The sequence below is a fragment of the Alosa pseudoharengus genome, unplaced genomic scaffold, assembly GCF_046254945.1.
Source record: "Alosa pseudoharengus isolate Yale_2024_CS ecotype anadromous, Long Island Sound unplaced genomic scaffold, YU_APseudo_1.1 YU_APseudo_1.1_scf_7, whole genome shotgun sequence".
Taxonomy (NCBI): Eukaryota; Metazoa; Chordata; class Actinopteri; order Clupeiformes; family Clupeidae; genus Alosa; species Alosa pseudoharengus.
The window spans coordinates 35906183-35921914 of NW_027468859.1; the positions used below are offsets into that span (position 1 = coordinate 35906183).

Below are 15732 nucleotides of genomic sequence, written 5' to 3' on the forward strand. Positions count from 1 at the left end.
CCAGCTTGGCTTAGGGGCACCCCGGCTAATTTTTTTCTTTAACCTTTATAGATGACAAATCTAGTGAGAAATGAACCTTCGCTCTCCACGGTCACGGAACTGCTATAGATGACCCAACTATATAGGGTACATGTTTACCTGTTTTTTTTTCTTCTATACCAGTGTTTTTCAACCTTTTTTGTGCCACGGCACACTTTTGACACTTAAAATGTCCCACAGCACACTAACATCCTGTGTGAAGAAAAAATAAACATACCATAGCCTAAAATTTCAAATAATACACAGATGGCCTTATTATGGCTTCTATGCAAGACCTGCTCAATAAAACAAGCGCCCTCTGTCATTTGTAGGTGACTATATCTAATTTAATTGTTGTTTTGAACTGGATATGTGATGATTCTGTGAATTCTGGATATGGGGCCCCCGTTGTACAATGCCTGCATACCACAAATAGTGCAATCATACAATCAATGAGAGCATGTGGTTATAAATTCTTTGATGCAACAGTTGCTTTTCTGGACCAGTGAGTGCAAGGGCGTAGGTTTGGTCTGAGCTTTGGTGGGGACACTACCCACTAATTCCCCCGAAAAAAAAAAAGGAAAAGCCACTCAACTCTTTCACCAGCCACTATAGATATATAAAATGAAGGTCTGCTGTTTATTCTGATATATGGGTTGTCATGTGTTGCGTGAAGAGTGTGTAGGCCTACGATATTCCACCGAGACGAATGGATGTGGAGATGGGCACAGAGAATAATTATTAAATCTCTTGAAGTTAATTTTTCTCGCGAACTGTTTATCACAGCAAATAGTGGCTATAGCACCGTTTAAAAGCTGAGAAAAGGCTCTTTCATGTGACACATGTGTGATGAGTAGCCTACTCGAGGAGTTCAACAGAGAAGAATGGATGAATTTGGACGCACTTCATATGCCTTGTAGTGAAGTGAAGCTGAAGCGCAGCGTCTCCTGCGGCTCACTGGTAGTTATTATAGGTAACTTCAAATCAGCGCGATTTACCCTTATAGGCTACTGCACATTACACGATCTGTACGAGATGATCCGCAGCAAAGTGAGAAAGTATTTAACTCTGTGTAGCGCATGTGAGCGCTTTCCCCCCCACTTCAACCTGAATATTGGTGGGGACATTTCAGTCGTAATCTGACATTGGTGTGGACACGTCCTTCGGTCCCCACGCAAATCTACGCCCCTGAGTGAGTGACATTTGGGTAATTTTCTGCGGCACAGTGGTTGAAAAACACTGTTCTATACAGCACATTCTGTGCCTTTTTGAATGTATGTATTTTATCTGCTCACCACTGGGACCCTTTAGTACTAAATCACCCAAGTGTTCACTTAAAATACTGTATGACTTCACAAAGTAGCTTTGTACCCTGCGCCACACGTCTCATCAGCTGGAATATAAAGGGGATGAATCACCCAATTAAACGTACCCGTGTCTTCACACATTTGAAATCCTTAGGCCCAGATATAATTTTCTTACAGGAGACACATCTTTTGGCTACTGAATGTTCTAAATTAGAGAGAGGCTGGGTTGATCATATATTCTGCTCTAACTATGGGGCCAGAGCCAGAGGGGTGGCCATTTTGATTAAAAGGGGGACCCCTTTTGTCCCATCTCAAGTTATCTCTGACACAAATGGACGATACATCATAGTCTCAGGGAAACTGTTTGGCACTCCCATCATCCTAGCCAACGTATATGGACCAAACTGGCACAATCCACAGTTTTTCTCACTGCTCATAGCCAAATTACCAGATATCAACTCACACCATCTAGTATTGGGAGGAGATTTCAATTGCGTTCTTGACCCGGTTTTAGATAGGTCTAGGGCCGGGACCCAAATCAATATCTCCAAGTCTGGGGAGGTACTTCTGTTGTTTCTAAATCATTACAAGCTACAGGACCCTTGGAGAAGTTCCAACCCAAAAACCAGGCAGTACTCTTTTTACTCTCCAGTAGTCTTACTCAGGAATAGATTATTTTCTTGTTGATGATGGGTCTCTCTCTTTTGTCAAACATTCAAAATACCACAGTATTATTATATCTGACCACTGCCCTCTACAGTTAGACCTTCATATGCCTAATGGTAGTACTAAACACAGAACGTGGCGTTTTGATCCACTGCTACTAACCGATAAGGATTTTACTAATTTCATTAGTAGTCAAATAGACAAATTTTTTGAGACCAATACAACTCCTGATATGTCGTATAGAATCATTTGGGAGACATTTAAACCGTATATAAGAGGGCAAATCATCTCCTACTCAGCCAACTTGCAATCAATGCGTAATTGGCAACTTACTGAATTATCTAGACAGATAAAAGACCTAGACTGCAGAGCTGCTTCTGATCCTTCTGATTCCAATCTGCACAAAGAGCATCTGCTACTGCAATCAGAGTACGACTGCTTATATATTAGAGACACAGAACAACTCCTTTTCAAATCAAAGCAAACGCATTACGAACACAGTGATAAAGCAGGCAGACTCCTCGGCCATCAATTACGTCAGAAAACTGCTAAAACCGCTATCCCTGAAATCCGTATTGCACCAGATAAGATCACCACCCACCCACAGACTATAAATGACCAATTTAGACATTACTATGCAGATATTTATACATCAGAGGCTAATGCTAATACTGGGGGAGATCCAAGAGTTCCTGGATAAACTTGACATTCCACAGATAAGTCCAGAAGCACAAACATTTACCTTGCCCATCTCCTTAGCTGGCCGTGTCAACACGGTGAAAATGATAGTTCTTTCCTCAATTTTTGTACACTTTTCAAATGCTACCTCTGTTTCTCCCCATTTCCTTTTTTAAGGACCTGAATTCACATATATCATCATTTATTTGGCACAAATCTGTCCCAAGAGCAAGAAGGGCTATTTTAGAGATGCCTAAAACAGTTGGCGGACTTTGCACTTCCCAACTTCATGTTCTACTACTGGGCGGCCAATCTCTCCAAATTACCCTACTGGACTACATCATTTAGAACAGGACAAAGCCCTACTTGGGTTGCCATGGAAACTGAAACATGTCCCTCTTTTACACCATTACCTAGCCTTTGCACTTCCTTCTCCAAAAAATCAAACTACTCTCCTTCAAATCATGTGACAAAACATTCTCTCAGAATATGGCGCCAATTCACAAAACGCTTTAATCTTGCTCATACAAGTGGCTTTATCTGATTCACAATGATATTTTCCCTGCTGCACAGTCCAACTCAGCTTTTCACTTATGATAATAGTGTTTATGATGATAGTGGCATAGTGTTTTTCAACGATTTATTTGTTTATTATTTATTTATTATTATTTGATTATTTATTTATTTGTGGGCAACAACTTCATTTCTTTTTGAGACCTTGCGAAAGGATTTTACATTACCCCAGGTCCACTTCTTCAGATATCTACAGGCCCGCAGTTTTGCCAGAGAACACTACCCATTCCCACATCTACCTGATAATGATTTACTTGACAGAATACTTGGGCGTGATCCAACCCTTAAGGGCAGCATTTCTTTTATATATAACATCATTCCCAACTTCAGTATGCCTTCAACAGAAAAGACTAGATGCGCCTGGGAACAGGACCTTGGTGTTCAACTCTCAGCACAGACCGGGGAAGGTAGCCTAGATTCCATCCATACCTCATCTATGTGCCTTAGACACAATTTGATACAATTTGAGATCTTACACAGGCTTCATTTCTCTAAGGATCGGTTGGCTGCCATCTATCCAAACACTGACCCACATTGTTTGAGATGTCATCATGGCTTAGCTACTATTGGACATATGTTCTGGTCCTGCCCAGCACTGACAAATTTCTGGACCCAGATATTTGAGGTTTTTACACATATGTGTGGCAGGCTCATCCCACCAACCCCTATTATTGCTGTCTTTGGTGTTACAGCTGGGGAGGTTCAGATCTCTACTTCCCAAACATGCGCCATTGCATTTGCTTCACTTTTAGCTAGGAGACTTATCCTGAGGCAATGGAAGTCTGCTAATCCCCCATCTTTCCTTTGCTGGGTAAAAGAAGTCGTTGCTTTTCTACCCCTAGAAAAACTGAGATACTCTAGGGGTAAATCCTCAAATAGATAACACCTGGAGTCCTTTACTACAATTCGCAGACAATCTGTCCTTCTCCAAAATGAATAGGGTGGCTCTCAGAATGTTAAACTATTTTTTTTCTCAAAGGTGGGAGACCTTTTTATTTATTATTATTTTTTTATTTTTTTCACCCTCTTTCTTTCTTTAATTGTGTTTGTATGTATGTATTATATGTACCCTTGGGTGGGTGGGATTAAGGTTGTTGTTTGTATAATTGTACTGTGAAAATGTAAAAATAAAGTTACAAAAAAAAAAAAAAAAATTTAAAGGAACACTTTGAAAAAACACCAGATCTCAATGGGAAAAAAACTCATGCTGGATATCTATACTGATATGGACTGGGTAATGTGTACTGGGTAAAGGATGGCACATTATTTTTTGGTAATGAAAGTGATCAACCTACAGAGGGCCGAATTCAAAGACCCCCACGAAAATCAATGAAAAAAGTGAAAAAATTATGCGACAAGCTAGTCCATTTTGCCTATATTTCATTGCAGCAACTCAAAATGGTACTCAGTAGTTCGTATGGACCCCACATGGTTGACAATGAGACGGCGGATGGTGTCCTGAGGGTCTGCTCCCAGATGGACACGGCCATCATTGAGCTCCTTGACAGTCTGTGGTGTAACCTGCCGGTGTTGGATGGACCAAAACACAATGTCCAAGAGGTGTTCTACTGGATTTAAGTCAGGGGAGTGTGGGGGACAGTCAATGGTATCAATTCCTTCATCCTCCAGGAACTGCCTACACACTCTCGCCACATGTGGCCGGCCATTGTTGTGCACCAGGGGGAACCCAGGGGCCTCTGCACCAGTACAGGGTCAGACAATGGGTCTGAAGATTCATCCCGATAGCTAAGAGCAGTGAGGGTGCCGTTGTCTTGCCCATAGAGGTGTGTGCGTCCTTCCAAGGATATCCCTCCCCAGACCATCACTGACCCACCACCAAATCGGTCATGCTGAATGATGTTGCAGGCAGCATAACATTCTCCACGACATCTCCAGACCCTTTCACGTCTGTCAGATGTGCTCAGGGTGAACCTGCTCTCATCTGTGAAAAGCACAGGGCGCCAATGGCGGACCTGTCAATTTTGTATTCTATGGCAAATGGCAATTGAGCTCCACAGTGCTGGGCAGTGAGCACAGGTCCCTCTAGCGGCCATCGGGCCCTCAGGTCACCCTCATGAAGTCTGTTTCTGACAGTGTGGTCAGAGACATTCACACCAGCGGCCTGCTGGAGGTCATTTTGTAGGGCTCTGGCAGGGCTCCTACTGTTCCTTCTTGCACAAAGGAGCAGATACTAGTCCTGCTGCTGGGTAAAGGATCTTCTACCACACTGGCAAGCTCTCTTAAAGCAACTGCCTGTCTCCAGGAATCTCCTTTTGAGACTACGCTGGGAGACACAGAAGTCCTGGCAATGGAACGTATTGGTGTGCCATTCTGAAGGAGTTGGATTACCTGTGCAACCTTTGTAGGCTCCAGGTACTGGCTTACGCTACCAGTAGTGACACTGACCCTACCCAAATGCGAAACTTATGAAAAATCACTCAAGAAGGATAAAGATGGAAAAATTATCAGTTGCCACCACCTGTAAAACCATTCCTGTTTTGGGGGTTGTCTCATTGTTGCCCCTTTGGTGTCTGCTTCTCTAACATCCATAATCCCCAGTAGCTGGTATGATAGCATCATCATTTCAGACCATGCTTCAGTTTCATTTAGTTTGAACATGCCAAAACCTCTGAATAACCCCACAGGGTGGCGTCTTCAGTCATTTTGGCTTAAAGACCCAGAATTTATGAAGTTTGTTGGGGCTCAAATTGACTTTTACTTTGAAATTAATACAACCCAAACGTCAGCTTCTATACGGTGCGAAGCATTTAAAGCCTTCCTGAGAGGACAGATGATAAGTTACACAAGTTATCAGCACAGATCCTGGAGGTTGGAGATGGAACAATTAGAACAAAAGATAAAGGATATTGAAACAGACCATTTTAAACAGGGTTCTAAATTAACACCCGCCAAATGCGGGTTAAAATTAATTTTGGCGGTGGTGATACATGAGGCATTACGTGCTCTCGGTCATATATCCCCCTGGCAGTACTTCCTACATTTCCCATGACCACTGTGCCGTAATGCTACGTGATGACGTTTCATACGCCCATTGACTGCGCGCAGTTTGGAGTAAAAACCAGTGCGAGAGACTGAAACTGAAACTGGAGCGTCTACCAGAAAACTCAAGGAATTAGAAGAACGAACGGAGCCAGAGCAGAGCATAGACTGAACGAGTAGGGAGTTAGCCAGTAAAGTAAATTAAAAAGTACATAACACATGTACATAACACGTTGCGAAATATTAACACAATTAACGCATTGTGTTTACCTAGCCTATTTCCTTTGTGGGAGGCTCATGTCATGTCATAGCGGAGGCCGCAAAACCTGAAGCAGCTAGAAAGTATACAATGTAAACATGCACCAACAGCATGTTACATAAAGATGATACTTTTCGGGTCCTCTCTATAAAGATCCAACTTGAACGTATAGGCCCTATGCTACTGCATTTAATTAAGAACACCTCTGAGCACACGTGAGAGGGAGAGAAAACGAGTAGCAGCTTCCAGCTGGGTTTTCATTGTTGATGATAATTGATATCTCCTTTTTTATTAAGTTTTTATTACTTTTTTATTAACTAAATGCAGCGGTGGTGGGGACAGACTTAAGGAGGCGAGAAGAGGAATGGAGCAGGGGATGAGGATATCGACAGAGAAATAGATATAGATAGTATCCATGCCAACAATGTTAAGAAAGATCAAACGCATTCAGTGACACTCATCTCATAAACTCATAATTCTCATATTTTTACCGGAAAAAAATTGGCTAGTAGAAATTGTGATTGGCTAGTAACTTTAGAAAGTTACCAGCCACATTGGCTGGTGATCAAAAAAGTTAATTTAGAACCCTGATTTTAAAACTCCCTCTCAACAGTCATGTAAACACAGAAAGTGTTCAAGTATATAACCTTGTAAGTAATAATGTGCAAATTTTAAAGTGCAAATAACCATACATAAGTACAAACTGCACAGTAGAATTTACTTTACCATCTCTATAAAGAGACCATTCTGCTATTCTATAGAACTATATTACAAACATTTTCACTACCATCAGTTGTCAGAGGCCCTACAGAGGCACACGCCTGCATTTCCTAGCTGCAAAATCAGCTATCAGGTCATCATATGACAGTTTCTGAGCCACGTCCCCATTGATGCTGATGACAGCCAGACCACTTAAACGTTCCTGCCCCATTGATGAGCGCAGGTATGTTTTGATGAGTTTGAGCTTTGAAAAGCTTCGCTCAGCAGAGGCAACTGTGACAGGGAGAGTCAGTGCAATACGAAGAGCAATACACAGATTGGGATATACCTCTTGAAGCCTATTGTTATGCAGAAATGTCAGCATTTCCAAGGCAGATGTCTGTGGTGAAAGCTGAGGAAGGTTGATGATTTCCTGCATCATCTCAGGTCCATCAATGTCAACCAGTCCCTTATCCGTCAGTGTCTTGTGTACTTCATTGCAGTGTTTCTTCAAGTCCTCCTTGGACATTCCGTTCACTTTGCTGAAGTCAAGCAGCACTCCATATTTTTCTTTGACCTGATTCATGGTCTCAAACCTCTCCTGTAGTGACATGATAGCAGAGTCCACAACACAATTGAAAAATGTGACTTCAAGCTTTTTAAGGGCATCATTGAGGGGCTCATCGGCAGCTTCGTATGCAAAGTGCCTTTTTGTGCTCCTGAGCCTTTTCTCCTTAAGCTCTGGTTCTATATTCAGGGCCTCACAGAGTTCCTTGGCAGTTGACACAGCCTCATCAAACCCAGATTGTCTGTATTTGGAGAGGTTGATTTTGGTACTGTCAATGAGCCTGACAGCAATATCAAGCTGCATGTAACTGGCATGTAATGGTAAGAAGTTCACACCACACAACAGAGCAAATCACAAAACGAAATGAGGCTACTTCCTCAGCAAGAGCTTGAGCCTCCACTTTTGCCACTGGATCATTAACAGCCTCCCTTGCCTCCAGGAGAGCATCTCTCACTTCCTTTGTTTGATTTCGGACAGCTGTTACACTCTGAAGCCTGCTCTCCCATCTAACGTCACTCCAAGATTTCAGAGTGAGTTTAACATGTTTTGTTAAAATGGCCCATCCCTGGGTGGCACCAGAGAAGAAATTGAACAGCTTCTACCAAATACCCAAAGTAGCCAGTGGCATCTTGTGAGGACTTGGCAGCATCAGCTATGACAAGATTCATTGTGTGAGCTCCACAAGGGCCAAACAATGCTCTTGGGTTCAATTGTAGCAGTCTAGCCTGAACACCTTGCTTCTTCCCTCTCATGTTGGCTCCATTGTCATAAGCCTGTCCTCGACAATTTTCAAAAGGAATGCCAAGCTCCTTCAATTTCTCAAGGACAACATTGGACAGGTTAAGGCCAGTAGTTTGCTCCACATCAATATATCCTAGAAAGTATTCTTTAACGTCTGGTTGCAGTTGGAAACAGACAATGCGCACTATGACTGACATCTGTTCTGTGTGACTCACATCTGGAGTACAGTCAAGAATGATAGAGAAATATTTGGACAAATGGATTTGTCTAACAATGGTGCGTAGTGTCTCTGAAGAGATGATCTGAATTAGTTCGTTTTGTATCTCATGGCTGAGGTAATGTGTGTGGGAACTGTCATGTTTTATTCTGGCCAAATTATTTTCCATAACAGGGTCATATGTTTCCATAAGCTCTACTTCCTTTAAGAAGTTGCCATTGTCTGGCTCATAAAGACGGTCAGAAGAGCCTCTAAAAGACAAATTTCTTGAGGCCAGTGAGAGAGTGATTGAGAGCAAGCGTTTGAGAATCTCTCGCCACCTTTTTCTTTCTGCCTCCAGTAGTGTCAACTCCTGCTGATCTATTGCCATGCCCTTCTTTAGCCGTGTGTCCAGATCTCTCCACTTGAGCATGCACTGTGTGTGATCTTGGCTACACTCATGACCCCTCAAACTGGTGTTGATGTTGTGGTGATGGTGTTGAACACAGCATTGTTCTGTGGAGAGTACACTACCCAGCTCCTGTGCACCTTTTCTCCATTAGGGAGAACTTTGAACTGGAGGCTAGTATGAAACGCTCTTCCATCCGGTCCCTTAGGGAAGTTAAAATCAGAGCTGACTTTAAAAGGCCCTCTCCGCACAATTTCCACACGATCAGCATCTACAACGTGAGCTGACCATAGAGCAGGATCAATTGGAGGGGGCAGATATATCTCTGCAGTGTCACTTGCTGATGGCCCCTCAGTGACAGGACTCACTCTGCCTTCAGAAGCGGATGCGGTACCTGGGCTATATGATGGTTGTTGGTCAGGGTTGAGTGTTGTTGCAGAGTCTGCAGAGCTGGTTGATGGTTGTTCTAATGGTTGTTCTAATTCTTCCTCCTGGCCTTGAGTTGCTCCTTGCATGTATCTAAACATTGACCCTGCATTCAGAAATACAAGGCAAAATATTCAGGGATTCTACTAAAATGCATTTTTGATTGAACCATCATACAAACATATTGCACACATTAGTCTTTTAGGTTTATATAGGCCTATGTGTCACTGGAACATTTAAAATTCAAAACTCATTTTACCTTTAAAAGAGGTCTGATGAGGCACAATATAATAATTCTGTACATATTTTGACAACTAAAAATCTACAAACACTGAGATTGTGTTTTTTTTTTCCTATTTGTAGTTTCACCAACAGATGTCGCCCTTGGCCTATGAACCTCTTGAAAATGACCGCATAGAACAACAACTGAACTTATTTAAAGCTGTCTAATTTGGCAAAATCACATCACGTTCAGTTGCAGGGTTTTTCCAAAGTTAACCTTACCAAGAGCCGTTTCCCACTCATCATTTCATTACAACAAAGTGTCACTTTGTTAGGCTACTTTTTCACTACACAATTAGATCGTTTGATCATAATTGATAACAAACGCAAAAAAACGTCCTGAAATGCAAAGCAAACTAGGCTAATAGGCTAACGTTACCTGACTATATCTCTGATGGCTAAAAGAAATAGCAAGCCCAATTTAAGCATAATCAGAAATACCATTGCTAGCTAGCTAGCAACCTGAGGAATGATTGCTAGTCTTATTGCTAACGGTAACAGAAAACAAGTGTTGAATTACATTCAATAACCCAAAATCCATATCCATAACGTAAAATAACTAGCTAGCCAGCATCAATCATTTGCAACGTAACACATCAACATGGCTAGTAGGAACTTACGTTACAAAATGTATTGACGGTAGTAGTATTACCTGGCATAAGCATAGACATGCATACACGCAAGGGCTACAAATCTAACTTTTTTTTTTAATTTAAAACATTGTCTTACCTGCAGTGTTGGGCAAGTTACTTCAAAATCGTAATGTACTATGCATTACTTATTATTGTCATTTAAAAGTAATTTGTTACATTATAATATTACTGTCTCTGAATTGTAAGGCATTACACTACTATTGCATTACTTTTAAGTTACTTTCACCAAAATATCTAGAAATATGGATTTGCCATTCTAAATGCAGTTTATTACGCTCAATGCAGCTTGTTCTTCCAATGGAGGGAGATGTGGTATAGCATAATGACTGAGCTAGGCTTAAGGCAACAGTAGAATGCAATAGGCGCAGTGCTCATAATGCAATACAAGGAACCATAATAGTCAGAATGTTAAAAACCGACAAAAGGTCAAAGTCTGGTAAATTGTGATAGAAATACTGTAACTTTAAGGCCTAGGCCTACTCATTAAAATCAATAGAGAGCCTACTATATTGTAAATCGAAGCTTAAAGGAACCGTATGTAAGATTGTGGCCAAAATGGGTACTACAATCACTTTCAAATTACTGTAGAGCGGTGTATCCCCTTCCCCTCCCCTCTGACTGGCAGAGTTGGCAACCGGATGACGAAACACTACTGACTTTGTGATTAGTAGATAGGTGGAGGGTGGCGCATTAGGCCAAAACACAACATGACAACATCAACATCAGTTGAGGGCTGCAAATTCACTTTTTAAATGACAATATCCTGGCCAGACTACTGTTGTCAGTGATATAAGTATTTGAAATGAACATGATTTCTTAATGTCTAGTGACATATCAGGGCAATTTTATGATTAATTGAAATACAATTTTTACATACGGTTCCTTTAATAAAGACATGTCCAGATGGTGGCCTGCTGGCCATTTCGGTGCCCTAAGTGAGTGGCTTTGAGTGAGTGACATTTAAATGGTAACTCAAACACCTAAACTAAAATAAAAGGCCTATTATTTACAGACCATTACTGTGTATTTCTAAACATTAATTTCTGAAGAAATGCTGTTTTACTTATAAATGGTGCACTGTCACTTTAAGAGCATTGATCTTTACGTTGTCATAATGCCCTTTTGCCAGCTCTTGTTTACAAGCCTTATTTGTTTGAGTTACATTGATAGCACAATATTAACAATAATATGCACAATGTTAAGTTGTTTTAAGCAACCTTCATTGCTTTGGAAATGGAAGTATGCAATGACATGTTGCTTCACATTTCGTTTTGCGAATACAAGTGAATTATGAGCCTGGTATCCACCTAGCTATCTGAATGGAATGCGTTTCAGTCGACTCAGCATATCATGTGCTTCATGTAGCCTAAATGCTTGGAAAACGAATGATTGAAGACCCACCAATTCTAGTACTACGTGGTGATTGAGAGAACCCAAAATGTATCAAACTTCCATGTAACATCGTGTTAGTGCATTTTGACATTGTAAACGTTATTGATGAAGAGTGAAACGCAGTTTGCAGTAAAGCTACTATTCATTGGTTACATTTGGGTGCCCCCTCTGTCCTTTGGTGCCCAACGCAAAGTGCGTGATGCGCGTGGTGGGAGCGGTGGCACTGCCAGGCTACACAATATTTTTCTGCATTTCTATCCCTTTATTCTCTTCAATTTAAGTTCACAGCACAAAGCTGACATGCACAACAGCATAGTTTGTGTTTTATCAAGAATCAAAAAGATTAGCGTGGCACTACTTTAGATGTTTCATTAATTTACTTGTGCTATTTCGCGAGCTGAGAGATCTTTCGGTTTCGCACACAAAGTGCACTAACTATTATGTTCTTCATAGCCTTGTCTCTGACAAGCTGAAAATAATGAGCGTAGGCTTATGTCCATCCCGCAAATAGAGTCCGCCTGCGAGTCTGCTGCAGCCACAGTCATATTCAACCAGTATCAGGAGATAACATTCTACTATTTTGCGCGGATTTTTTCTCCTCTGTTGTTCTCGCGTGGTGTTTGCGAATATGTATAAAAACAAAACAAGCGCTTAATTTTGGGTTAAACTGCATTGTAACGCGCGTTACTGAAGTTTGTACCGAGTAAATATTACCCGATTTTTTTTTTGTAATGCCTTACATTACCGCGTTACCGCAAACAGCAATATATTACAGTAATTACATTACTTTTGTAACGCATTACTCCCAACACTGCTTACCTGCAAACGACGCGCGAGCATCATCCCGCTGTCTCTTCTTTTTTCTTTTTTCCGCCCCCGACTCTTGATGCCTTTTCGAAGCCATGTCTAAGCTGTCTGCCACATTTGAGATTTGAGGCATAATCGAACAGACCACTGGGAGGTGGGGGAGGGGGGCCGCACAGGAGGTTCACCTTTTTCTCGACTAATTTGGTCTAGGCCTATTACTTTTGTATTGCTTTTGCATATTAACATGCTTTAGACATATTTTATTTGTTATTTATATTAGTAGCCTACTGTGATGATTTTTCACGTCCCAGATTTTTTGGTGCCCCCCCCCGGCACTTGGTGCCCTACGCGCAGTGCGTGATGTGCGTGTGCGGAGCGCCGGCACTGGTGATTCCCATCTGGTTGTGTAGTCACCACATCTTAACTAAACCTGTCGCATTTGTGACTCATTGACATCTTAACTATTTACTGGCGTTAATTGATGTGATATAATGATAACTTGTTAAATGTATGCCTACAGTGGTTTATAAAACATCAGTCATTTATTTTGTCAGTCTTCATGTTCATGTTCATTCATCAATGAATAGGAAGGACATTTAAACCATAGCCATAAACCAAAATTTTGCGCAATATCTGCCTATGTCCCTATGCGTGAGTCACGAGCTCCTTCCAGCTGACTCTGGCAGATCACGTGGACAGTCAGTCGCACTGATTATTTAATATATAAATGTGAATTACGAATAAAAAAAAAAACTTCTACCTAATGTCATTTTTTCCATGAACTGTAAAAGAAAAAACGTTTTTTCCCGCTGTAAATTATGTACTTAATTCCGGAATTGACGTCACTTTCTGAACTCGACTAAGGCTGGTCTGAGGTCTCTAAATTACTTAAAGGGACACCAGACAAGCCTGATGCTTTTTCTCTACGACGCTCCCCCTAGCGTCTGTACGTGTCGATACGTGTGCGAGCCCTCGCTCGGTCTGAAGCTCTATTCCTTTTCTTTGCATCTTCCGTCAAGGGTTTTCGCTGCTTCTTCGCCGGCTCTGCCATTATACACACGTTTGCAACAATCGGTAGCGTTTCGTTAGCCGTCCCTTGTGCTGGGGATGCAACTGATCCTGCTTCTCGCGATGTCTGAGACTGTGAGACTGAAGGTCGGCGGGTCGGATACACCGAACTTGCAAGCGGGATATTCTTCCTACAGGCAGTAGGGGCGGGCGAGAGAGTCTTCATTCACCCTGTAATGAGTCATTTAACCATATGCCGACTTACGAAGATGATTAATTAACACGAAAACGTTGCCTGGTGTCCCTTTAACCCCTACTGGGGAAAGCTCCACACTTCTCTCCCCCCAAGGCAGTTGCGTAAGGGAGGTGTAATTCCACACCGATCACTGGTCCGGTAGCCTACAGTCCGTGGTCTGTCGTCACTGAGAGTTATTCCGATGTCCTCCCCAGCGTCATCGTGGCCAGTGGCGTTCCGGATCACGCAGTCTGTGGTGCAACCATTACTAAAAAAGCCCAACCTTGACCCCGCCATCCTAACGTCCTCAACCTTAATGAGAGCAAAACTGAGTTGATTGTCTTTGGCAAAACCTCTCCGGCCTTCTCCACCAATGCCCTGGGTCCCCTTGCCTCTAACATCAGGCCCTCTGTCAGAAATCTGGGCGTGATTTTTGACAGCAAATTCAAGTTCGAACAGCAGGTCAGTGCAGTAGTTAGGAAGGGTTTTTTCCATCTCAGAACCCTAGCTAAGACCAAAGCCTACCTGCCCCAGAGCGATCTTGAGAGAGTCATCCATGCCTTCATCACATCACAACTCGTCTACTGTAATGCTCTCTATACTGGCATTGATCAATTCCAGCTCCACCGCCTGCAGATGGTTCAGAACTCAGCCGCCCGACTCCTCACCTGCACTAAAAAACGCGAACATATCACCCCAGTTCTGGCTTCACTCCACTGGCTCCCCATCCACTACCACATCAATTTCAAACTCCTTTTGTCTGTGTACAAATCTCTCCATGGTCTGGCCTCCACCTACCTGTCTGATCTTCTCCACCACCATTCCCCTTCCAGAGCTCTACGGTCAGCTGAAAACTAGGGGGGGACAGAGCCTTTTCAGTGGCAGCCCCTAGACTCTGGAACTGCTTCCCCCTCCACATCCGTTTAGCTCAGTCTCTGAATGTTTTTAAGTCCCTTTTAAAGACCCACCTCTTTTCACTTGCCTTTGGCTAGTGTCTCCCTTTATGCCCCAGTGTTTCGTTTTAAATGTTCCTTTTTCTGCATTTCTTAATCTATTTGAACTGTAGCCCTTTTTGTTTTTGTGCCTTCCTGTATGTATTTTTTGCACTTATTTATTACACTGGTGCGGCTAAGCCGTCTGTAAATGCGCTATATAAATAAAATTGACATTGACATACCTCTCGCCCCTTCCTACCAATCAAGTGTGATCCAATAACCTAGTGCAATTAGTAATCAGTTATCAGTTGATAAGCTATAGCTGGTTTGTTTACATGAGTGCCGGCTAGTCCGTCACCCAACTACTTACCTATGGTTCCTAGTCTCTACCATATGACATATGTACCTTTCACAGTGCATTTGTACCTATTTCTCCTCTGTGTGACAGTTAAGTCTCCTGAAGCCTCTCTGGTCATCAGACCCAACAGATCTCAACATTTCACACACAACTCTCTCTCTCTGAGCTGTGAGGTGCAGGACAACTCTACTGGATGGAGACTAATATGGTTGACTCAGAGACCCAAAGGCCCAGCATGTCCTGATGTGTTGGAGTCAGAGGCAGGGTCCACATGCAGCACCACAAGCCCAGTGCAAGAGGACAGTGGAGAGTACTGGTGTGGGTCTGAATCTGGAGGCAGCAATCCTGTCAACATCACAGTGACGAGTACGTAAGATAAACTTACTAAATGATCATTAGTGACTTAAATTGTCTGAAAGCATGACTGTCTGTGACTGTGACATGACTGTGTCCTCTGCTGTTTAAAGCGTTTTGACATGACATGTATAGTGTGATCTTGTGTGTAGAGCCTGGACAGTTGTG

The 15732-nt window shown here is 42.3% G+C and overlaps 1 protein-coding gene across 1 annotated transcript in view; it reads left to right on the forward strand.

Annotated features, from left to right (window-relative positions):
- The window catches only part of LOC143109313 (uncharacterized), a 40453-nt gene extending 24869 nt beyond the window's left edge, over window positions 1-15584 (forward strand). The window contains exon 2 of the mRNA XM_076271966.1: window positions 15301-15584. Within this exon, the coding sequence (XP_076128081.1) occupies window positions 15301-15584 (284 nt within the window). The remainder of the gene's footprint in view (window positions 1-15300) is intronic.
- Window positions 15585-15732: the final 148 nt, after the last annotated feature.